This window comes from Balaenoptera acutorostrata, chromosome 1 (genome assembly GCF_949987535.1).
Source record: "Balaenoptera acutorostrata chromosome 1, mBalAcu1.1, whole genome shotgun sequence".
Taxonomy (NCBI): domain Eukaryota; kingdom Metazoa; phylum Chordata; class Mammalia; order Artiodactyla; family Balaenopteridae; genus Balaenoptera; species Balaenoptera acutorostrata.
Window position 1 is genome coordinate 56,738,954 of NC_080064.1, and position 24,348 is coordinate 56,763,301.

Genomic DNA, 24,348 nt, shown 5'->3' on the forward strand with positions numbered 1-24,348 from the left:
GTTTTTTTTTTTTTCTGTAGGCTACTGGGCAACCTTATGAACAGTATGCAAAGATGATTTTCATGGAGCTCAATGATGCCTGGTCTGAATTTGAAAATCAAGGCCAAAAGCCCTTGTATTAATTTATGAGCTTTTCCATCTCTGCTGCAGACCTGTGCTAATGCTTAGTGTGTGTCACAGTTCTGAGGTTTTCACAGGTGAACCAAAAAACTCCAGCAACGTGTATCCAGTACTTAACTGTTAAGTCACTCGTAAATTAATTCCTCATTGATAAGGAATGTGGATGTTTGTTTCCTCAGATCCCCACCATAAAAGGTCCAAAGCAGGAGAGGAACTTTTAGTCAGATGAGCTTGCAGAGTTTTACAGCATTCCAGCCTGCCCTTTGGGGAGCCTACTCAGCGTTTTGTGGGGGAATGGAAAATAGAGGCCACCAAAGGCATAGCACCCATCTCAGTGTCCGAGGATAGGATGATGAGCAAAAGTTATAATAATAAGATTACCTGGTGGACTTAAATGGTTTTCATATTTTCTTGGAAAGATATAATTTGAGCAATGGCTTTGCATAGACTCCAGGAACACAAGCACCAAGTATCTTTTTCAGTGGAAATTTACCATGGTCTCTAGCATAATACTATATACTTCTTTTGGTCAAGAGGACTAACAGATGTAAAAGAACCTGAATTACGTGGGAAGTGATTATATTATAATCCAGTGATTACTACCAATGCTTCCTGGATAAGCTAAAATTTCGTGAAAATGCTGCTTAAAGAAAAATAGGGACTCTGAGAGTGTAGAAATCTGTATTCCTGCTCAGAAAGTTGGGCTGCTACCTTCTTTTCCCTTTAGAAAACTGGATGCTTGAAGAAAAAGTCTTAATACCATAACAACAACCTGATTGGAAAGAAACTTCTAATTTTGCCATTAGGCTTAATGCTCTTCCTTTTGCTTAGCAGAGAAAATGCTCTTTGCTGGGAGCAGGTTGTGAAGCAGTTTGGCGCATTCACAGTCGATCAGGAAGCATGTGTAGTATGGACCCCCTTGTCCTCCAGGTTTGTGAGTAGCTGTGGGACAAGAATAGACGACAACACTAACCACTAGTAACCAGACAGGGGCAGTTGCAGCGAGAGAGCTGAGCTCCCTTCAGACTGAGTCCGATGGCTTGTCAGGACTGGCTTTTTGAGGAACCAGGTTCCTTTTCCCACCTGATGAAATTGGACCCCTTGGATTATTACAGTGGGGTTTACTGTTTGAAAAGTTGCTGGGGGTCCACAGGAACAACAGTCACACAGGGACATCTGTGAAAGTAAAGCAAGACTGAAACCTTTGCAGACTTCAGACCGGTTGGATTTCAGTTCAGTGTTTTGGCTGTTTCTCATTTTAAGGGGCAAGCAGTTGTTATTATCCTGTGACTTTAGTAGATCTCTTTGGGTGTGCACACACACAGTGTGCAGAGGATATATATGCAAAGCAGATGGCAAAAAAGATCTCCATGCTAGTCTTAAAAGGTTCGTGCTCAGTATGGTAAAAAGCTTTCAAAACTTGTTTTTAAAAGACAATCATTTTTTTGTTTCTATTTTCATTTTCTTGTGGCAGACTGTACCAGAAAAGCAGCATGTCAAAAATACTTTATGTTCTGTATACAACTCTCTTGTTCTTTCTCTTCTCTTTCTCCTTTTCTTCCTTTCTTCCTCCCTCCCTTCCTTCCTTTCTTTCTTCCTTTCCTTTCCTTTCTTTCTTTCTTTTTTTGTTATAAAGATTCATTATTTATTTTACCTTTTGCTGACAATGTGAAACTCACCTAAAATGTTCTCTTTTTAAATATACAGCTGTAAACTGTTCAAAGTAACCATAAAAAACTAGGTGTTATTTATTAACATATTATAAAATAATGTTTGATGCAGTATGTGCTTGTCTTATTTAAAACTGGAATGTGAGACATGTTGCTGTGACTTTTTTCTCATTCACATTTGTAGATATTGTGTGAACTACAGTATATAATGATAATAATTAAAAGGATATTATGTGAATGTCACATACATTTTGAAATGATAGAACTATATTAGCTTTGTATCATGTTTGGATAATTCATCAATATTCACAGTTTAAAACATCATTAAACATTATGTAATTAGCAATGAGAAAGAATCTTACCTAACTTAAATTTGGGATGTTCCCTATCTCTTTTCCGGATACATTATAGTTCTGGACCCCTCTTCATCTCAAAACTCTTAACATATGCAGACCAACAGGTTTTCGCATTCCTTTTAAATATCTGGTTGTGACAGAGCTCGTTGTTGATCAGATTCACTGTTTCGTTCATATTTATTGTAATATATTTTTTGTTTTGTAAATATGTTACACCAACAAAATGTGATTGGTCTAAAATATTTGTAATGTATATTAAAAGGCTCAAAAATATTTTTAGAAATATAAGTTATTTTTGCGCTCATGGGAATATGATGACAAGCTTGAATTATACCTTCTGATTCACTTTTAAGAAAAGTTATGGAGAAAGAATATGAAAAGCATATAATACATTTGCACCAAAACATGATCTGACAGGATTTCTTGGTTTATACTTTAACCACCCCCGTTGCCACCCTTGCCCCCATACACAGACACACTTTTTATCATGCTGCATGAATGCTATGTTTCAAAAAGAATCAGCATAGAAATCCTGGTGTTCTAGCTAGGATATTAATGCATTTGTGTCCTGAGGCAAAGGGATTGATCCTGGGAGTCTGAGACTTTGTCATAGAATAGAGATCGTTTAAAGTGTTTAAGAAGAGAAGCAGCATGTTCATTTGGAAGCAGATGTTGCAAATCAAAAGCATTTGAACTATCAGTGTTGTGTCTCTGTCTGGAAGAACGTTCAAGTTAGACCCTAATGATGCTGATGAAACACTTATTGTATAAGGAATGAACATGCAAGTTGAATTCCAGAACCAGTTATCGCAGCAACAGGACAGTTTCCCTGCTGGAAACATCTATTGGGGAATTTAGGTCAAGTAGACAGGTTTTGGTTGTTCTATACATAAACCATGGTGTTTCAGCATAATGGTACAGTGTTGGTTTGAGACCAAAAGACTGGGTTTGAATCCTGGTTTTTCCACTTAAGGACTGTTATATTGGGCAAATTGCTTAAACTCTCTAAATCTTAATTTTATTGCTTGTAAAACAGAGACAATTCTAGCAACCCTGCAATGGAGGAATTAGGAATTGTGTATATAAACTGTCCGTAATCAAGTGGGTAGGTACTCACGAAATAGTAGCTATTGTTATTGTTACTGATAGTCGATAAAACAAAGTATCACTGCAGGTCGGTACTGGGGCTGGAATTACACTGAAACCTCAGGTGGTAGGGAGGGGATAACATGCGTGGGAAAAGGCAACCAGAAGTAAAATGTGCCTTAGCCCTTTTTTCTATCTCCCTGGGCTGACAGAGATCTGTCTGCATAAAATGGCAGACTTACATTGTAGGTTCTGTAAAGGGAGTGGCTATGTGTAAAAAAGTGGTGGTTAAGATTGAGGAAGGAAAATTAACACTGATTACAATAGTGCTGCATCGAACTTGCGTTTAACTTAAGCACTGACTTGAGAGCCACCCCAGTGCAGATAGGATGCCACTGCGTCTATCTTGAATGCACTACCCTAGGTGCTGTTATATATATTCATTTTCTCATTTAATTTGCAAAAAGTTCTGAGAGGCATGTTTTGTAAATCCTAGCTCAGGAAATGGGAGCACAGAGAGGTTTACCCAGAGCTGAGGTTGAGGTTAGATCTTTTCTGTAGGATAGGGAAAGATGATACTATATACGGTGAACTTTATTAATATTTGTGAATTCAACCAATATTTTGTGTATACTGTATGCAAGATACTAGTAGATGTGTAAGGGAAGATCAAACTAATACATGAATTTGATTGCCCTGTTAAACATTAAGGGATGTTATTTGTAATTACTATGGCAGTTCCTGCCTTCTTAGTGCATAAGATCTACTATGGAGAACAGTTCAAGTGCTGACTGTCTGACTTCATATTTAAACTGTTTAGGGCTTGATCTCAACTAGTTACTATCTGAGCTTTAGTTTTCCCATCTGTAAAGTGGAGATAATAAAACCTAGTTCATAGTGTGAGAGAATTGAATGCAAGGAGAGAATATAAAAATTTATCCAAGAAGTCCTGTGTAGTCCTGGACAGTGTGACAGAGGACATGGATATACTTCTAAGTAACACAACTGATGGCAAGTTGGGGATAGGGTTCAGCTTCTAAAGTCTTACTTTCTGGGGTTTTTTTTTGTGTATGTGAAAGTTGCTTTATTTATTTATTTTTTGAATTTTAATTATTTTTATACAGCAGGTTCTTTTTAGTTTTCTATTTTATACATATTAATGTATATATGTCAATCCCAATCTCCCAATTCATCCCACCCCCCACCCCACTTACCCCCTTTGTGTCCATACATCTGTTCTCTATATCTGTGTCTCTATTTCTGCCTTACAAACCAGTTCATCTGTACCATTTTTCTAGATTCCACATATATGTGTTAATATACGATATTTGTTTTCCTCTTTCTGACTTCACTCTGTATGACAGTCTCTAGGTCCATCCACTTCTCTACAAATGACCCAATTTCGTTCCTTTTTATGGCTAAGTAATATTCCATTGTATATATGTACCATGTCTTCTTTATCCATCCATCTGTCGATGGGCATTTAGGTTGCTACCATGACCTGGCTATTGTAAGTAGTGTTGTAATGAACACTGGGGTGCATGTGTCTTTTTGAATTATGGTTTTCTCTGGGTATATGTCCAGTAGTGGGATGGCTGGGTCATATGGTAATTCTATTTTTAGTTTTTTAAGGAACTTCCATACTGTTCTCCATAGTGGCTGTATCAATTTACATTCCCACCAACAGTGCAAGAGGGTTCCCTTTTCTCCACAGCTTCTCCAGCGTTTGTTGTTTGTAGATTTTCTGATAATGGCCATTCTAACTAGTGTGAGGTGATACCTCATTGTAGTTTTGATTTGCATTTCTCTAATAATTAGTGATGTTGAGCAGCTTTTCATGTGCTTCTTGGCCATCTGTATGTCTTCTTTGGAGAGATGTCTATTTACGTCTTCTGCCCATTTTTTGATTGCGTTGTTTGTTTTTTTAATATTGAGCTGCATGAGCTGTTTATATATTTTGGAGATTAATCCTTTGTCCGTTGATTCATTTGCAAATATTTTCTCCCATTCTGAGGGTTGTCTTTTCATCTTGTTTATAGTTTCCTTTGCTGTGCAAAAGCTTTTAAGTTTCATTAGGTCCCATTTGCTTTATTTATGTTTTTATTTCCATTACTCTAGGAGGTGGGTCAAAAAAGATCTTGCTGTGATTTATGTCAAAGAGTGTTCTTCCTCTGTTTTCCTCTAAGAGTTTTATAGTGCCTGGTCTTACATTTAGGTCTCTAATCCATTTTGAGTTTATTTTTGTGTATGGTGTTAGGGAGTGTTCTAATTTCATTCTTTTACATGTAGCTGTCCAGTTTTCCCAGCACCACTTATTGAAGAAACTGTCTTTTCTCCATTGTATATCCTTGCCTCCTTTGTCATAGATTAGTTGACCATGTGTGCATGGGTTTATGTCTGGGCTCTCTGTCCTGTTCCATGATCTGTATTTCTGTTTTTGTGCCAGTACCGTATTGTCTTGATTACTGTAGCTTTTTGTAGTATAGTCTGAAGTCAGGGAGCCTGATTCCCCCAGCTCCGTTTTTTTCCCTCAAGATTGCTTTGGCTATTCGGAGTCTTTTGTGTCTCCATACAGATTTTAAGATTTTTTGTTCTAGTTCTGTAAAAAATGCCATTGGTAATTTGATAGGGATTGCATTGAATCTGTAGATTGCTTTGGGTAGTTTAGTCATTTTCACAGTATTGATTCTTCCAATCCAAGAACACTGTATATCTTTCCATCTGTTTGTGTCATCTTTTTTTAAAAATTAATTAATTTATTTTATTTATTTATTTTGGCTTTCTCTAATTGCGGCAAGTGGGGGTTATTCTTCATTGCAGTGCGCGAGCTTCTCATTGCGGTGGCTTCTCTTGCTGCAGAGCACGGGCTCTAGGCGCGTGTGCTTCAGTAGTTGCAGCATGTGGGCTCAGTAGTTGTGGCTCACGGGTTCTAGAGCACACAGGCTCAGTAGTTGTTGCACACGGGCTTAGTTGCTCCGTGGCATGTGGGATCTTCCTGGACCAGGGATTGAACCCGTGTTCCCTGAACTGGCAGGTGGATTCTCAACCACTGCGCCACCAGGGAACCCCGTTTGTGTCATCTTTGATTTCTTTCATCAGTGTCTTATAGTTTGCTGAGTACAGGTCGTTTACCTCCTTAGGTAGGTTTATTCCTAGGTATTTTATTCTTTTTGTTGCAATGGTGAATTGGGATTGTTTCCTTAATTTCTCTTGCTGATCTTTTGTTGTTAGTGTATAGGAATGCAAGAGATTTTGTATCCTGCACCTTTAGCAAATTCACTGATTAGCTCTAGTGGTTTTCTGGTGGCATCTTTAGGATCCTCTATGTATAGTATCATGTCATCTGCAAACAGTGAGAGTTTTACTTCTTTTCCAATTTGTATTCCTTTTATTTCTTTTTCTTCTCTGATTGCCATGGCTAGGACTTCCCAAACTATATTGAATAACAGTGGCGAGAGTGGACATCCTTGTCTTGTTCCTAATCTTAGAGGAAATGCTTTCAGTTCTTCCCCATTGAGAATGATGTTTGCTGTGGGTTTTTCATATGTGGCCTTTATTGTGTTGAGGTAGGTTCCCTCTATGCCCACTTTCCGGAGAGTTTTTATCATAAACGGATGTTGAATTTTGTCAAAAGCTTTTTCTGCATCTATTGAGATGATCATAAGGTTTTTCTCCTTCAGTTTGTTAATATGGTGTATCACATTGATTGATTTGCGTATATTGAAGAATCCTTGCATCCTTGGGATAAATCCCACTTGATCGTGGTGTATGATCCTTTTAATGTGTTGTTGGATTCTGTTCACTAGTAGTGAGGATTTTTGCATCTCTATTCATCAGTGATATTGGTCTGTAATTTTCTTTTTTTGTAGTATCTTTGTCTGGTTTTGATATCAGGGTGATGGTGGCCTCATAGAATGAGTTTGGGAGTGTTCCTTCCTCTGCAATTTTTTGGAAGAGTTTGAGAAGGATGGGTGTTAGCTCTTCTCTAAATGTTTGATAGAATTCACCTGTGAAGCCATCTGGTCCTGGACTTTTGTTTGCTGGAAGATTTTTAATCACAGTTTCAATTTCATTACTTGTGATTGGTCTGTTCATATTTTCTGTTTCTTCCTGGTTCAGTCTTGGAAGGTTATACCTTTCTAAGAATTTTTCCATTTCTTCCAGGTTGTCCATTTTATTGGCATATAGTTGCTTGTACTAGTCTCTTAGGATGCTTTGTATTTCTGCAGTAACTTCTCCTTTTTCATTTCTAATTTTATTGATTTGATTGTTCTCCCTCTTATTCTTGATGAGTCTGGCTAAAGGGTTATCAATTTTGTTTATCTTCTCAAAGAACCAGCTTTAGTTTTATTGATCTTTGCTATTGTTTTCTTTGTTTCTATTTCATTTATTTCTGCTCTGATCTTTATGATTTCTTTCCTTCTACTAGCTTTGGGTTTTGTTTGTTCTTCTTTCTCTAGTTCCTTTAGGTGTAAGGTTAGATTGTTTATTTGAGATTTTTCTTGTTTCTTGAGTTAGGATTGTATTGCTATAAACTTCCCTCTTAGAGTTGCTTTTGCTGCATCCCATAGGTTTTGGATTGTTGTCTTTTCATTGTCTTTTGTCTCTAGGTATTTTTTAATTTCCTCTTTGACTTCTTCAGTGATCTCTTGGTTATTTAGTAACATATTGTTTAGCCTCCATGTGTTTGTTTTTTTTACGTTTTTTTCCCTGTAATTGATTTCTAATCTCTATAGTGTTGTGGTTGGAAAACATGCTTGATATGATTTCAATTTTCTTATATTTACCAAGGCTTGGTTAGTGACCCACGATGTGATCTATCCTGGAGAATGTTCTGTGCGCACTTGAGAAGAAAGTGTAATCTGCTGTTTTTGGATGGAATGTCCTATAAATATCAATTAAATCTGGTCTGTGGTGTCATTTAAAGCTTGTGGTTCCTTATTAATTTTCTGTCTGGATGATCTGGCCATTGGTGTAAGTGAGGTGTTAAAGTCCCCCACTATTATTGTGTTACTGTCGATTTCCTCTTTTATAGCTGTTAGCAGTAGCCTTATATATTGAGGTGCTCCTATGTTGGGTGTATATATATTTATAATTGTTATATCTTCTTCTTGGATTGATCCCTTGATTATTATGAAGTGTCCTTTCTTGTCTCTTGTAATATTCCTTATTTTAAAGTCTATTTTATCTGAGTATTGCTACTCCAGCTTTCTTTTGATGTCCATATGCATGGAATATCTTTTTCCATCCCCTCACTTTCAGTCTGTGTGTGTCCCTAGGTCTTAAGTGGGTCTCTTGTAGACAGCATATATATGGGTCTTGTTTTTGTATCCATTCAGTGAGCCTGTGTCTTTTGGTTGGAGCATTTAATCCATTCACATTTAAGATAATTATCAATATGTATGTTCCTATTACCATTTTCTTAATTGTTTTGGGTTTGTTTTTGTAGGTCCTTTTCTTCTCTTGTGTTCCCACTGAGAAGTTCCTTTAGCATTTGTTGTAGAGCTGGTTTGGTGGTGCTGAATTCTCTTAGCTTTTGCTTGTCTGTAAAACTTTGGATTTCTCTGTTGAATCTGAATGAGATCCTTGCTGGGTAATCTTTGTTGTATGTTCTTCCTTTTCATCACTTTAAATATATCATGCCACACCCTTCTGGCTTGTAGATTTTCTGCTGAGAAATCAGCTGTTAACCTTATGGGAGTTCCCTTATATATTATTTGTCATTTTTCCCTTGTTGCTTTTAATAATTTTTCTTTGTCTTTAATTTTTGTCAGTTTGATTACTATGTGTCTCAGCGTGTTTCTCCTTGGGTTTATCCTGCTTGGCAGTCTGCGCTTCCTGGACTTGGGTGGCTATTTCCTTTCCCGTGTTAGGGAAGTTTTTGACTATAATCTTTTCAAATATTTTCTTGGGTCCTCTCTCTCACTCTTCTCCTTCTGGGACCCCTATAATGTGAATGTCGGTGCATTTAATATTGTCCCAGAGGTCTCTTAGGCTGTCTTCATTTCTTTTCTTTATTCTGTTCTGCAGCAGTGATTTCCACCATTCTGTCTTCCAGGTCACTTATCTGTTCTTGTGCCTCAGTTATTCTGCTATTGATTCCTTCTAGTGTATTTTTCATTTCAGTTATTGTATTGTTCATCTCTGTTGGTTCTTTAATTCTTCTAGGTCATTGTTAAACATTTCTTGCATCTTCTCAATCTTTGCCTCCATTATTTTTCTGACATCCTGGATCATCTTCACTATCGTTATTCTGAATTCTTTTTTCTGGAATGTTGCCTAACTCCACTTCATTTAGTTGTTTTTCTGGGGTTTTATCTTGTTCCTTCATCTGGTACATAGTCCTCTGCCTTTTCATCTTGTCTATCTTTCTGTGAATGTGGTTTTTGTTCCATAGGCTGCAGGATTGTAGTTGTTGCTTCTGCTCTCTGCCCTCTGAGGCTATCTAAGAGGCTCTTGCAAGCTTCCTGATGGGAAGGACTGGTGGTGGGTAGAGCTCAGTAAAACTTTAATCTGCTTGTCTGCTGATGGGTGGGGCTGAGTTCTCTCCCTTTGTTTGGCTTGAGGGAAGCCAGCACTGGAGACTAAGGCTCTTTGATGGGGTTTATGGCGGACTCCGGGAGGGCTCACACCAAGGAGTATGTCCCAGAACTTCTGCTGCCAGTGTCTGTGTCCCCGCAGTGAGCCACAGCTGCCCCCCACCTCTGCAGGAGACCCTCCAACACTAGCAAGTGGGTCTGGTTCAGTCTCCTATGGGATCACTGCTCCTTCCCTGAGTCCTGATGCGCACACTACTTTGTGTGTGCCCTCCAAGAGTGGAGTCTCTTTTTCTCTCAGTCCTGTTGAAGTCCTGCAATCAAATTCCGCTGGCCTTCAAAGTCTGATTCTCTTGGAATTCCTCCTCCCGTTGCCAGACCCCCAGGTTAAGAAGCCTGACGTGGGGCTCAGAACCTTCACTCCAGTGGGTGGATTTCTGTGGTGTCATTGTTCTCCAGTTTGTGGGTCACACACCCAGTGGTTATGGGACTTGATTTTATTGTGATTGTGCCCCTCCTACCGTCTCATTGTGGCTTCTCTTTGTCTTTGGATGTGGGGTATCTTTTTTGGTGAGTCCCAGTGTCTTCCTGTCAATAATTGTTCAGCAGTTAGTTGTGATTCTGGTGCTCTCGCAAGAGGGAGAGAGCGCACATCCTTCTATTCCGCCATCTCGAACCAATCCCCCTCTATAAAGGCCCCTCTTTTATTGTTGAGGAAACATAGAATGGGTAAGTAGATGAACAGTTTTTCAGTGAACACGTGGCAAGAGGAAAGCAGATTTTCTCAGGAGATGGTTAAAGCCTCTGGCAAGACGGCTTTCTCTTTTAAGCGCTTTGTAAACTGGAAAGGACAGCTGGTATGGGCAGAAAAGTTGTTGGAGACAAATAACGTCTCTGCATTTTTCTGATTCCAGACATTACCCTGGGACAAACTCCTTACCTTTTTGCTTCTCACTATCTTCCAGTTTCTTACTGCTAAGTCCAAGGCAGTACTCAAACCAAGCTGTGCCTCTGAAGTAATGTCACTTTTCTCCAAACTCATTTCCCTTCCATGGGACTGGCCTCAGGCTGACATGGAAGGCTTCGGCAAACCCTTACATATGGTCTTCTAGACACCTTCTGGGTGATGGGGAAATGGGAGATTTGACCCCATGGAAAATCATCAATTAAGGAGAGTCTTCCTCATGAGTGCAGCTTTGCACTTCAGTACGGGAGCAAAAACCCAGGCTTCCAGGGTTTGGGTGGTAGGCACTTTCCCCTGAGTGCTTTACCTCAACATAGGGAAAGAGAAGTTCTCAATGACCCTGAATAGATTGCAGGCTACAAAGTAAAGAATGCAGTGTAATTCTGGATCTGCAAGCTCTGCAGTGAGCCAGGGATTAGCAACACAGTTTTGTTTGTTTGTTTTTTTTCTGGTATAGTCATTTAATGGAATGTTACACAGCACTTAAATGAATTAACTAGAGTTTTCTGTATCACTATCAATATATCTCAAAAACAGTGTTGAGGGAAAAAACAAATTATAGAAGCATGTATGATGCCATCTATACAAAATGTAATCATGTGCAAGACAATTTTTTATACATTTATATTATAAAAGGATAGAAGTATGTATGGGAATTATAAATAAATTAAGAATAGTTACCTCTTTAGAGGGTAGGAGTGGAATAGAATTGAGAGGGGATGACAGGAGTCTTCAACTATATATGTAATATTGTATTTCTAAGTCTTGGTGGTATATACATGGGTGTGTGATAAAGTTTTTTTTTTAATTTTTTAAATTGAAGTATAATTGACTTACAATATTGTATTAATTTCAGGTGTACAACATAGTAATGATCACCATAAGTCTAGCTACCATCTGTCACTATACAAAGTACAGTGTTATTGACTATATTCCCTATGCTGTATACTACATCCCCATGACTTAACCTATTTTCTAACTGGAAATCTGTACCTCTTAATCCCCTTCACCTGTTTTCCCCACTTCACACGCCCCTCTCCTCTGGCAACCATCAGAGCAACACAGTTTTTAATAAGTGTACTTTCCATCTATGAGGAGAAATGGGAGGAGTTAGAAAAATAAACTCACAAGTAATTAAACGTTGTGTTGAGACAATAATATGCTCAGTGTACAGTTTTGAAAACGGGAAGGGAACCGAGCAGGGATCCTGAAAGGCGGTGGTGGTGAGAATTTGTACTTATACAGTCAGGGGAACCTGGATTCCCACGAACCCCTTTATCTTTCAAAATTAAAATTAAGAAAAAGCAATAGAAGCGGAGCAGCACCATAAGGTGGAGGGCTTCTCAGCTAGAATAAGAGATAAGTGGCCCATAATCCAACCTTCTCCAAAGAGCTGTGTGAATCCAACCTTCTCCAAAGAGCTGTGTGAAGCAGGCATAATCCAACCTTCTCCAAAGAGCTATCCCTTCTGAGCCTCTTTCCGTAAAGGTAAAATGAAGCGCTTCGACCAGATGGTATTTAACGTCTCTTGCAGATTGTATCCACCAAGACAACTCTCCGTTTCTGTGAGAAAAGTACGAAATGGCCCTGTGAAGTCTAAATTGGCCTTGGTTACCTACAGACCTTCAGGCCCCAAGGATAAAAATAATAGCTATTTATTTAAAGGTTCATGAAAGCCTCAGACTCAAAACAGCTTATTGGTTTTTGTCTCTATAGATAAACCAGGGTGTAACGAAGAAAACGCTAGTGTTCGAAAAGTGCTCAAGTTTGTATGAAGCAAGGCAAGGCCAGACCAACAACAGGATCTTCGGGGCCTCTTCTCTGGTGTCCCCATCCCTACCTCCGCCATAGCCACAGCTACGTAAACGCAGACAGGCACACGCACGCTAGGGTTCGAGAATGTAATGCCAGAGTAAGAGGGTATTCCTTCCTCCTCTACCGACTGTAACTTTCCGAGTCCCCTCTCCATCTTCTCCACCCTCACGCAGAGATTCCTTCCGCGCCGTGCTGGACGCGTCGCGAGTGGGCTGCGGGGGAGCGTCTGGGCCCGCGTACCTAGCGGTTCGGCGGAGCGAGGGTCCCAGCCACAGATGGAAGAGAGGAGCGTGGGGCCAGTTCCGGGATTAGGCAGATGCTTAGGACCTAGCAGGAGAGCTAGTGGAGCAAAGTCGCGGCTACGGAGAGAGAGCGGGTTTGCGTGGCAAGCCTATCGGCGTGATCGGGGTAGGGGCGAGGTTCTCTGGGGCAGGGCGGGTTCTGAGTGGCAGGGGCGGGCTCGGACCGGCAGGGGCAGGGGTCTGGGTGGCCGGGCAGGGGGAGAATGGGACGGGCAGGGGTGGGGCTCTGCGTGGCGGGGGCGGGGACCGGCAGGGGCGGGGCTCTGAGTAACTGGGCCGGGGGGAGAATGGGACGGGCAGGGGTGGGGCTCTGCGTGGCGGGGGTCGGGTACCGGCAGGGGCGGGGCTCTGAGTGACTGGGCCGGGTGGGGGGAGAATGGGACGGGCAGGAGCGGGGCTCTGAGTGACTGGGCCGGGGGGAGAATGGGACGGGCAGGGGTGGGGCTCTGCGTGGCAGGGGCGGGGACCGGCAGGGGCGGGGCTCTGAGTGACTGGGCCGGGGCGGTGGGAGGCAGAGATCGGGACCCTCAGGGGCGGGGCTCTGAGTGGCTGGGCCTGGGGGACTGTCGATCGAGACCGGCAGGGGCGGGTTCTGAGTGGCGGGGGTGGAGACCAGCAGGGGCGGGGCTCAGAGTGGCTGAGCCGTGGGGATGATCTATCGGAACCGGCAGGGGCGGGGCTCTGCGTGGCGGGGCGGGCTCGGCACCCTAGGTACGGCCGTGGACCGGGCCTGGGCGGGGGCAGGGGCCGTGGCAAGAAGCCGGAAGCAGCCGCGGCCCCAGCTCGGGAGACATGGCGGGCGTTAAAGGTACATCCGAGGTCCCCGGCTCGCTGGTCCTGCCGTGGGATCGCCGCCTCGACTCCGGGCTGAGCCTGGAGCTGCGCTTTCAGCGCGTGGGTGGGGAACGGCCTCCCCCAGACCTGCCACCCTTCCCTCCTTTCCCGGTGGGAAGCAGCTCGCCTGCTCCCTTCGCCCCTTGGGGTACGGGTGGAGACGTGTTTTGGGGAACCTCACCCCTTTTTCTGCAAGGATACTAGCCTTCACGCTTTCGCCCGGAGTGTCCGGGTCGCTGCAGGCGGAGCCCTCGCCGGGAGCAGTCCCTCCCTGGGAGACCCCGGCTAGCCTCGGGGGGCATCACCTCCCCGGTTCCTTCCCAGTTCCTGGGAGCGTTCCCCCACCCCCTCCTCTGCCGAGTTTTAAACTGGGGCTTTCACTTCCTGACATGTCCACCCTAATGCCTCTCCTCCCTTTTCCTGCCGCTTCGCTGAGTTTCCCGTTTCTTCCAGAGGAGCCATTGTCTCGGCATTGGGGCACTTAAATCTGTTGTTCCCGATGATTCTTCCAATTGGGCAGAGTTGGCTGCAGGCGGGTGTCAGCGGAAAGCGCCCTGAAATGCTGTATTTGTCTTAATTGTGGAGAGTAGATTAGGTGGAATTTTATCGCTGCTTTCATCAGCGTTTATTCATTTATGGACAGACAAGAAGGTAGTGTTTGTGCAGGACTTTTTTAAAAATTCAAGTGTAGTTGATTTACAATATCGTGTTAGTTTCAGGTCTACAGCACAGCTGTTCAGATATATATATATATATATGTTTATATATGTATATTATATATTCTTCAGATTCTCTTCCCTTATAGGTTATTACAAAATATTAAATATAGTTCCCTGTGCTATACAGTAGGTCTTTGTGCAGTACGTGTTTTTGAATGGGGCAGTTGATTTAAAAAGGGGTACCAAGAACACCAGTTCCCTCATCTATTTGCCTTCAGAGGAATGGGGAATGGCAGTTGTAGGAGAGGTTATTGGAAGGCTTCCTGTTGGTTTGGTAGGACACCCTTAGATTTCTAATCTTTTTAATAGAGTAGCATAACTCTTTCCACGTGGGAGTTCCTATCCTTGATATTTGTACCCAAAGATCTTCCCTCTCCAGTTAATCAATATGTGCTGTAAACATGCGTATGGGTGTCTTTGTACACATGTGTGTGTTCACTATGGAATTTAACTGAGTGTGAAACTGTTAGTAGCAGACACATTTTAAAATTATTTCTGGCTGACTTTTATATTCGGCATTAATTTAGTAAACATGATTTACTTGGACAGTGTCCATTGTGAAATATATCCATTTGAAGCCAATGCAGAAAGCAGATGACAAGTATCAGCACTACACTGTGTTTAGTCATGCCCGGAAACTATCACATAATAATGTTTATGTGTGAATGTGTTAGAAATTGTGATATAGTAACAAGGAAGATAGGCTATGAAATGGAAAAGGACTAAGGAAAGGAAGCTTTTTGCAGATTATTCAACTTTTAAAGAGGGACTACTGTATGCCTGAGGCTTGGAATAAAAAGATAAATGAGAAGTTATTGTTGTTTGACAGAGCTGGAAATAATTGTTACTGTTTAAATGTCTAAGGTGTGCTCAGATACAATGGGAGCACAAAGATGGCATTGTAGGTTGAATGTGTCCCCCAAACAAATATGTTCAAGTTCTAACTCCCCAGTATCTGTGAATTTGACCTTATTTGGAAATAGGGTCTTTGCAGATGTAACCAAGTTAGGATGATTTTGGATTAGTTGGACTCTAACCCAAGGACCAGTGTCCTTATAAGAAAAGGGAAATTTGGACATGGAGACATATAGGAAGAATACCATATGAAGACAGAGGTAGAAATTGGAACGATGCAACTGCAAGCCAGGGAGGACCAAAGATTGCAGGCAACTACCAGGAGTTAGGAAGAGGCAAGGAAGGAGTCTTCCTTTAGAGCCTTCGGAGGGAGCAGGTGTCAAGCCCCTAGAACTGTCAGAGAATAAATTTCTGTTCTTCTAAGCCACCCAGTTTGTGGTACATTATTAATAGCAGCCCTAGGAAATTAATACAGATGGGATTACTGAACCCTGCTCCAGGGAGGAAGGGGACCACTTTTGCAAAAGAGGCAATTCTTGATCTGAATCTAAAAAGATCAGTAAGGCTTCACCTGGCAAAGGATCGGGTGAGGGCAGAGTTTATTCCAAGTGGAGAGAACATGTGACGCGGGGCAGAGGTGCGCCTCCCTCCAGTGCTAGAACAACTCATAGGCTGTGAAAGCAACTGTGAAAGGGTGACACCAGCTTTATGTATTTGAGACATCCTTGTCTGCTGTGTGGAGGATGGATTGGCAGAGTCATGAGATGAAGGCAGGCATGAGATGATAGGGTCTACATGGGGACAGGAGCTGAGGGCACAAGAGAAGAGGTGGTTGTCTTAGTCCTTTAGGACTGCTAGGACAAAAATACCATAAGCTGGGTGGCTTAAACAACGTTTATTTCTTAGTTCTAGAGGCTGGAATCTCCAAGATCAAGGTGCCAGCAGATTTGTTGTCTGGTGAAGACTTGCTTCCTGGTTCCTAGCCAGCCATCTTTTTGCTGTGTCCTCACATGGCAGAAGGGGCAAGGAAGCTCTATGGAGTCCCTTTTATAAGGGTACTAATCCCATTCACGAGGGCTCCACCTTCATGACCTAATCACCTCCTAACACCATCTCATTGGACTTTAGGATTTAATGTATGAATTTGGGGGGAGGGACAAAATCACTCAGTCACTTTTTAAAAAATTTTTATTTATTTATTTATTTTTGGCTGAGTTGGGTCTTTGTTGCTGTGCATGGGCTTTCTCTAGTTGCGGTGAGCGGGGGCTACTCTTTGTTACGGTGTGCGGTCTTCTCATTGCAGTGGCTTCTCTTGTTGCAGAGCACCGGCTCTAGGCCCGTGGGCTTCAGTAGTTGTGGCTCGCAGGCTCTAGAGTGCAGGCTCAGTAGTTGTGGCGCACGGGCTTAGTTGTTCCGTGGCATGTGGGATCTTCCTGGCCCAGGGCTCGAACTCATGTCCCCTGCATTGGCAGATGGATTCTTAACTACTGCACCACCATGGAAGCCCAATCACTCAGTCTTTAGCAGTGTGTTTGAGTGAGGTCTGGGAGACTGAGTCACCTTGACTTACTGATTTTCTAGAAAACGGAGTGTAGGGTTGGTGTCGGTCTTTGAAGATAGAACCTTCAAAGGGAAGAAGTGTGTGTTTGGGAGGAGAAGGTGGGGATGTTTCAGTTTTACACGTGTTGAAGTTGAGGTCCTTGTTGGCTACCCACAGAAGTCCAGATTGGAGTTGGAGGTGCAGGCAGAGCTCCTAGGACCTACTCTGGGCTGCAGCATCAGATGTAGCTGGGTCCTTGTGGTACCAGGGAGCTTTGGGTTGAATGCAATGTCCCAGCAAGAGTGTGAAGTGACAAGAGAGATGAAATTCTATTCCTGGTTAGCTCCAAGTTTAAGGGATGGCCAAGGATGCAATTCCTGAAAAAGAAAAAGGGGGGTAAAGAGCATCAACTGGCGATATAGTTGTGACCTCTGAGTGACTGGTGTCCCAGAACAGAAGGAAGAGATCTGTGATTCCTAGCTTTGCATGGTCTCCTGGAGGAGAGAGTCATGCAGGTGATCAGGCACAGGCAGGGGACAAAGCCAATGAGGAAAAGATCCTCTGTAATGAAACAATACGGGACAAGTTACTTTTGTACATTTTTTTTTTCCGAAAGTGACATGTGCTAAATGGAAAAATATATAAAACTGACGGTGCTTCCTTGTCCCCTAACATCTGTGTACTCCCAGATGTTTTAAAATCACCTTGGTATCTTCCTATAGAAGTCTCCCCAAATTGCCTTTAAAGTAAAAGGAAGCAATCAAAATGTTAATTAGTTTAGTCAGTGACAAATTTTGAGTATTATGGTTTTTTTTCAGAGGAATATTTGGATAATTCAGTGTCCTGTGCTTTTGATTGCTACCTTTATCAAAGCACATCCAAGCACTTTACATAGATTATCTCATTTGATTCCCATAAACTCCCTAATAAGGTGGCACCATTATTCGCATTTTACAGGTGAAAAATCGGATTTAAAGAGGTTCACCTTCTACCCAAGGTCACACAACCAGTCAGTGACAGAGTTAAGATTTGAACCCATGTTGGTGACTCAGAGCTCAAGATTTTTTAACAACTCAAATTCCGTCTCCCACTCAGCAGTGGACAAAACAAGTATGTTCCTGCCTCCTCTAAGATTAGTGTAACAGATGCAGGGAATAAATATTCAGGGGACACTAATTGGGAAGCACCAATCTTCAAATACTTGAAGCACTGTGGTTTGGGGGGCACAATGATCAAAGGGTATATATTGCTAGGAGGCAGTTTGGGGTTCAATTTAAGGAAAAAGTGTTTTCAGCATTTAAAAACTATCAGAATGAAATGACCTGCCTCAGGTGGTAGTGAGTTTCCCTTCAGTGGAGTTGTATCAACTGGCTGGCTGGCTCTTGGGACAAATATAGAGGGAATTCATACGTTAGATTGGGGTTGAGTACTGGAAAGGCTTGAGCTCTTCCGCCACCTGATGATTTAAAAATGATGCACATAGGTGGTCATTTGCTAGTCAAATGTAACATCAACCAATGAAATAAGTAAATCACTGCATTCTTTTTTTTTATTAAAACATTTAAAATCGAGATATAATTCACATGTCATAAAATTAACCTTTTTAAAGTGTAAAATTCTGTGGGTTTTAGTATATTCACGAGGTTGTACAACCATTACTACTTTCTGATTCCAGGACATTTCATCAACCCCAAAAGAGTCCCTCCCCATTCCTCTCCCCCCCGCCCCCAGTCCCTGACAACCACTGGGACCTATAACTCTTGGTTTTATTTTTCACAGCTCTTGTGGCATTATCCTTCAGTGGGGCTATTGGGCTGACTTTTCTTATGCTGGGATGTGCCTTAGAGGATTATGGGTAAGTTATCATTTCCAAAAGAACTATTGTTTTTGTGTCTTTGTCACTGTTAGTATGGGTATGAGGGAGTTTGGTCAGTTTAGCACCAAGCTCTAACCAATGAGTTAATGAAGTCCAAATTATGAACCCAGTCCCATCCTGGGTCACTTGTATTTGTGCAGACAAAAGCTCTTCTTAAAATTGATGTATTCATTTAATGAGCATTTATTGAAAACCTCCTCTGGACCAGCTGGTGACACAAGAATGAAGAGACACAGTCCTGTCTTCAAGGAGCTTACAATTCTAGTTATGAGTGAGAGACGGGAAAACAGTCCAGTCAGTAAGCTGACAGCTCTAGTAGAGATGTGTACAAGGTACAGTGAGAGCTTTGAGAAAATAAATCTGAGTTTCCCTGGGAGAGTCAGGGAGGGCTGCATAGAAGAGGTTGTCTTTAAGCTGAGACTTGGTGGATAAATAAGCTTATCAGGCTTGATGAGGCAGGGGAGGGCATTCAGGCAGAGGGAGTATTTAAGGAACAGAAAGGCTGGTGCGGCTACAGATTGAGCGAACGAAGGGAAGATGGCACAGAATGAATGGAAGAAATCGGCTAAATCGTGTGAGGCTTTGTAGGCCAGGGCAAGGAATCTGGGTTTTATTCCAAGCAAGTGCAAGTTTCCACCTGCATGCACTCCAAAGATCTCTATGGAATTAGCATGTGCAAGGCACTGTGCTATGTTCTATAGGGAGAGCAAAGATGACTAAGTTAAGATTCTGTCCCTAGAGAAATTACAGCTCAATAATACAGAAAACAATAAAGATTCTAGATTTTACATTGTGTAGTTGTTTCTTAACACAATATAAGTTATCTGCAGATAAATGGACTAGTAATTTTTAATGATCGCTACTTCTTAGCTGTTCCTGGTAGAAATCATCTCATGTATTAATAGTGACAACTGAAAATAATCGTTGACCTAGACATTTAAAGTAATATTAACTTTGAAACAGTACTATATCTTTAATTATGATGTAACTGTAACTTTTCCTTTTGGGTTTCTTCTGGGTGCAACCAACAGTGTTTACTGGCCCTTGTTTGTCCTGATATTCCATGCCATCTCTCCCATCCCCTATTTCATTGCCAAACGAGCAACATATGACTCCGATGCAACAAGTAGTGCCTGTCGGGAACTGGCTTATTTTTTCACTACCGGAATTGTTGTTTCTGCCTTTGGATTTCCTGTTATTCTTGCTCGTGTGGCCGTGGTAAGTTCTGTTATCTATTGTTTTGCCCAGTTATTGCTGAGTTTACTCCACAGGCCTGCGTCTGGAACCACAAATTTCATTTCCCCTGCTTCGACTTAATCCTCAAGGCCAGGCATATTTTTAGTTTCTCTATTCCCCCAATTTAGAGCTACCTGTCAGTATCTTGCCCATGTTTGCAAAATGCTTTCTTTGTTTCTCTTACAACTTTTAGCCAGACCAAGTGATTTCTTGCTTTTTCTACTGTAAGCTATTTTCTAGACTTGTTCTGAAATCCTTACCTTTTATTGTAGGGCCATCCAGAGACTACTATAGCAATACTCTTCTAGTTCCAAAGTCAACATCAAAAGGGGCCCTGATCACCTAATTCCAATGTGTGTATGTGTGTGGGGGGGGGGTCGGGGCGGGTGTTCCCCACACCACTGAGGAGCAGTTCTTCCACGCCAGCTGGGGTCCTACAGGTGTGCTCAATTCTGACTCTGTCTGCCTGGAGATAGCAGCAGATTCCACTGGTTCAGGGCTCAGTCCCGCAAGACTGCCTCCCTCTTCAGATGCCAGTCACAGGTCCAGCTTGTTACCTGTGCTTCTGACTGACTGGCTATAAATCAGGGGTTCCCATGGCCCCCTCCTTGGGTTCGATTAATTTGTTAGAACTCAGGGAACCCATTTACTCACTGGATTCCCAGTTTGTTGTAAAAGGATATAACTGAGAAGCAGCCAGATGGTAGAGATGCATAGGGCAAGGTGTGGGGAAAGACCATGGAGCTCCCATGACCTCTCTGAGGGTACCACTTTCCCCAAATCAGCAAATCATCAACCTGGAAGTTCTCCGAATCCCATCCTTTTGAGTTTTTATGAAGGCTTCGTTACACAGGCATGATGGATCAAACCATTGGCCACTGGAGATCGAGTCAACCTCCAGCCCCCTAGCCCCCTCTCCCTGGAGGTTGGGGGAAGGAACTGAAAGTTCTAACTGTCTAGTCACATGGTTGTCTCCTCCTGCAACCGGCTTCCATCCTTAGGGGCTTTCCAAAGTTACCTCATTCACATAAAAAAAGTCACCTTTACCACTCTCATCACTTAGGAAATTCCAAGGGTTTTAGAAGCTCTGTGCAAGAAATGGGGACAAAGACCAAATTCTTATTATAAATCACAACATATCGAATTCTTCTCCTGCAAATAGGATCATAGACACAATCCTCAACACAATAGGCATATACTGAGGGACAACTATACAGCTACTAGAAGATACAGTGAATAAGATGACATCTTCATATTGTTGAAGAAAAAAATTAATCAATCATCGACCTAAAAAAGAAATGGAAAATTTTATTTGAGCCGACCTGAGGATCATAACCCGGAAGATGACTGTTCCACATGTTAGAGATCAAAGCACAGTTACATAAGTTTTAAAGACAAATGGTTATATGTCAAATGACATACTATTGACAGTTTACGCAATCCAGATTGGCATGTATGAAGTAAGTAGTGGGTCATGGGTAATCGTGGCCCCTTACAGGATTAAGAAGGAAGGTTATCTCCTAAGCACTTGTGACCCTTTATGAGATTAAAAAGGAAAGTTATCTCCGAAGGAAGTCTGGTTAATGCAGATGCACAGTACACACTGAAGGGGAGGGAGGAGGCCCAAACAGGCAGAGAAAAATTTTATGTTTAATTTTTTCTGGTCTTGACATAAAATATGCACTTTATTTCATCAATATCCAATATAAAAATTTTCTTTTTGTCTCTGAAATACACATTATGGGTATAATTTATTCAGTTCTTTGACATTCACTGTCTTTCATACTATTTGCTTTTATTTCCCACAATGACATACTGTTTCAACTTCATGAAACTCTTACTTGGGGCATGGAATATCAGATCTGCACAAGTGTTATTTATTCATGCAGTAAACATCTTTGGAGCATATGCTATTTGTAGGACACTAGGAATAAGAACCAGATACTGTCTCTGTTCTCAAAGAGCACAGAAACTAGCCTGATGGGCAAGTGTAGTAAAAATATACCAGGTGTGGTCATTAAAACATGATCAGAATGCCATAAGGGCACCGAGAAGAGAGAAATTACAACTGGCACTTGATGTGGCCTCTAAGGATGAATCACGTTTTGAGTAAAGTAGGGAAGGCTATTGTACGGAATGGCAGCCAAGTGCAAAAGTGCAGTATGTGGAATAAAGAGCAGCGCAATATGATGGAGCAAAAAGGGAGTGGTTGAGATTGAGGACAGAAAGGCCGGGGAAGCCTGACTGGGAAGGGTCTGGAATGCCAGGCCAGTTTGAACTCTGTCTAGATTAACAGAAGCGTGGAAGTTTTTTGTTTTTTGGTTTTTTTAAAATTTATTTTTGGCTATGTTGGGTCTTCGTTGCTGCGCGTGGGCTTTAGTTGCGGCGAGCGGGAGCCACTCTTCATTTCAGTGCGTGGGCTTCTCATTGCAGTGGCTTCTCTTGTTGCGGAGCACGGGCTCTAGGAGCGCGGGCTTCAGTAGTTGCAGCACGCGGGCTCAGCAGTTGCGGCGCATGGGCTTCAGTAGTTGCGGTGCGCAGGTTCAGTTGCTCTGCGGCACGTGGTATCTTCCTGCACCAGGGATCGAACCCGTCCCTGCGTTGGCAGGCAGATTCTTAACCACTGCGCCATCAGGGAAGTCCGCGTGGAAGGTTTTAGATGTCATATTTTCATGATCTTATTCTTCTTGTGCCTTAGACTAGTACTTCTTAAATTTTGCCCTAAAGATTTCTATTTTTACCTTTCAAATACTGCATCACGTTTTATGAGGAAACTTTCATTGATGTTTTCTATTTGTTAAATTAAAACAAAAAATGCCCACTAGAGGGTACTCTCATCCCCAGCTGTGCCTCTGGAAAACTATCTGCCCTGCTGGAAAGCTCTTTTTATTGCATGCAGAGTATTATTTAAAACCTTTTCTTGCCTAGAAAAGAAACAAATCAATCCATAACTCTCCAATTCCTATTTTCATGAAAGAAGGCAATACATACAGAACTTTCAGTACCCAATATTGTAATTGGACCCTTTGTAATCTTGCTTCATGTATTTTACTTAAGGCAGTCATTGTCTACTGAAAACAAGTAGAGAAATATGTCTAATGGGGAAAATGTTAAGGATGATACCAGACTTAATTAATAAGCATCACGAAGTAATTAGACTAATTACTGAACAGTTCCCTCTCTCCTGTCTATTAGATTATTAAGCCTTTTAGCAGTTTTATGTAATATTTAATTGGATGTTTCTAAAGCAGAAAATAACAGATTTGCAAAGAGTACAGTATAAAGAAAGTAAAGATTTAATCCTCTTTTTTTGTGTTTCAGATCAAGTGGGGAGCCTGTGGCCTGGTGCTGGCAGGCAATGCAGTGATTTTCCTTACAATTCAAGGTTTTTTCCTTGTATTTGGAAGAGGAGATGATTTTAGCTGGGAGCAGTGGTAGCACGTGATTTATTCTGATAAAATGCATTTAATTTCTTAGAATTCATACTGTATGTATATGTGTGCACATGTGGCCTTTTACCATGAAATTTAATACACTGTTTCTTTATACCTTTGTAATCATGTTCACTTTAAGGAGGACTACATGGGGAAAAGGTTAGTTTTATTCCCAGCCAGTAGACCTCTCCATTTACTAAAGTTGAATTATGTTATTTGTTTAGCTGTTCATATAGTCATGGTGCTCTCAGAAAATATGTTAACACAGTCTTGTAGACAGTTGCTCACTCAGTGTGCTGCATCTCCACCTTTGGCCCGGGGATGTGCTTGAGTGGGCACATAGCGCTGGGGCTGTCTCAGCTCTGCCCAGGACTTCCAAGATATACCTGTGGCCCAGAGAGACAGAGGCGGCTCCCTCTTTATGTTGTGGACTCTTGCTTCTCCAAGTGTGGCCCATAGACCAAGAGCATCAGCATCTCGAAGCGTGGTCCATAGGAGCTTATCACAGATGCAGCGTCTGGGGCCCCATCCTCAACCTAACACATTTTGATGAGACCCCAAGTGAATCGCAGGCACATTAAAGTCTGAGAAGCGCTGTCATGAAGGAAGAAGCATTGCCTTCCCCTTGGCTGAACCCCTTAGCCTCTCTGGGCGTTAGCTGCTTGTAAAAACTGTTTCCCCTGCCCCTCGTGTTGAGGCCTACTTCAGACTGTCCTTGGAATTTGTGAAATGTCCAAACCTATACTTTATAGGCTGTTCCTCACATTTGTGAAGTGTTCTCGGTGGGGAACAGCTATGACTTCACATTGTCTGAAAGGCAGTGGCTGCCTTCATGGTGCTGGGGGGACAGATCCCCCACTGGGAGGCAGGGGAGGGAGGCTGGGCTGGAACCGGGCCCTGCTTTAGCAGGATGGGGAAGAATGGATAAGTAATGCCGTTTGATTTCCCTTCATAATCTGACATTTCTCCCCAGTTCCTTCCCTGGGCTGCTGCCCACCCACCTTC

General features: G+C 42.2%; 2 protein-coding genes across 2 annotated transcripts in view; both read left to right on the forward strand.

Moving 5' to 3' along the window:
- Nucleotides 1-2,413, forward strand: part of DNAJC6 (DnaJ heat shock protein family (Hsp40) member C6) — a 34,031-nt gene extending 31,618 nt beyond the window's left edge. The window contains exon 13 of the mRNA XM_057547706.1: nucleotides 21-2,413. Within this exon, the coding sequence (XP_057403689.1) occupies nucleotides 21-122 (102 nt within the window). The 3' untranslated portion in view covers nucleotides 123-2,413. The remainder of the gene's footprint in view (nucleotides 1-20) is intronic.
- Nucleotides 2,414-13,535: 11,122 nt separating this feature from the next.
- On the forward strand, nucleotides 13,536-23,457 carry LEPROT (leptin receptor overlapping transcript). The gene is made up of 4 exons (XM_007164322.2): nucleotides 13,536-13,657; nucleotides 18,577-18,652; nucleotides 19,705-19,891; nucleotides 23,231-23,457. The coding sequence occupies exons 1-4, from the start codon at nucleotides 13,642-13,644 to the stop codon at nucleotides 23,345-23,347; spliced, it is 396 nt and encodes a 131-aa protein (XP_007164384.1). The 5' UTR covers nucleotides 13,536-13,641; the 3' UTR covers nucleotides 23,348-23,457.
- Nucleotides 23,458-24,348: the final 891 nt, after the last annotated feature.

Coding starts and splice junctions, on each gene's coding strand:
- LEPROT (XM_007164322.2), top strand. Junction 18,653..19,704: donor TGTGCCTTAGAGGATTATGG/GTAAGTTATCAT, acceptor TGCAACCAACAG/TGTTTACTGGCCCTTGTTTG. Junction 19,892..23,230: donor TTCTTGCTCGTGTGGCCGTG/GTAAGTTCTGTT, acceptor TTTGTGTTTCAG/ATCAAGTGGGGAGCCTGTGG.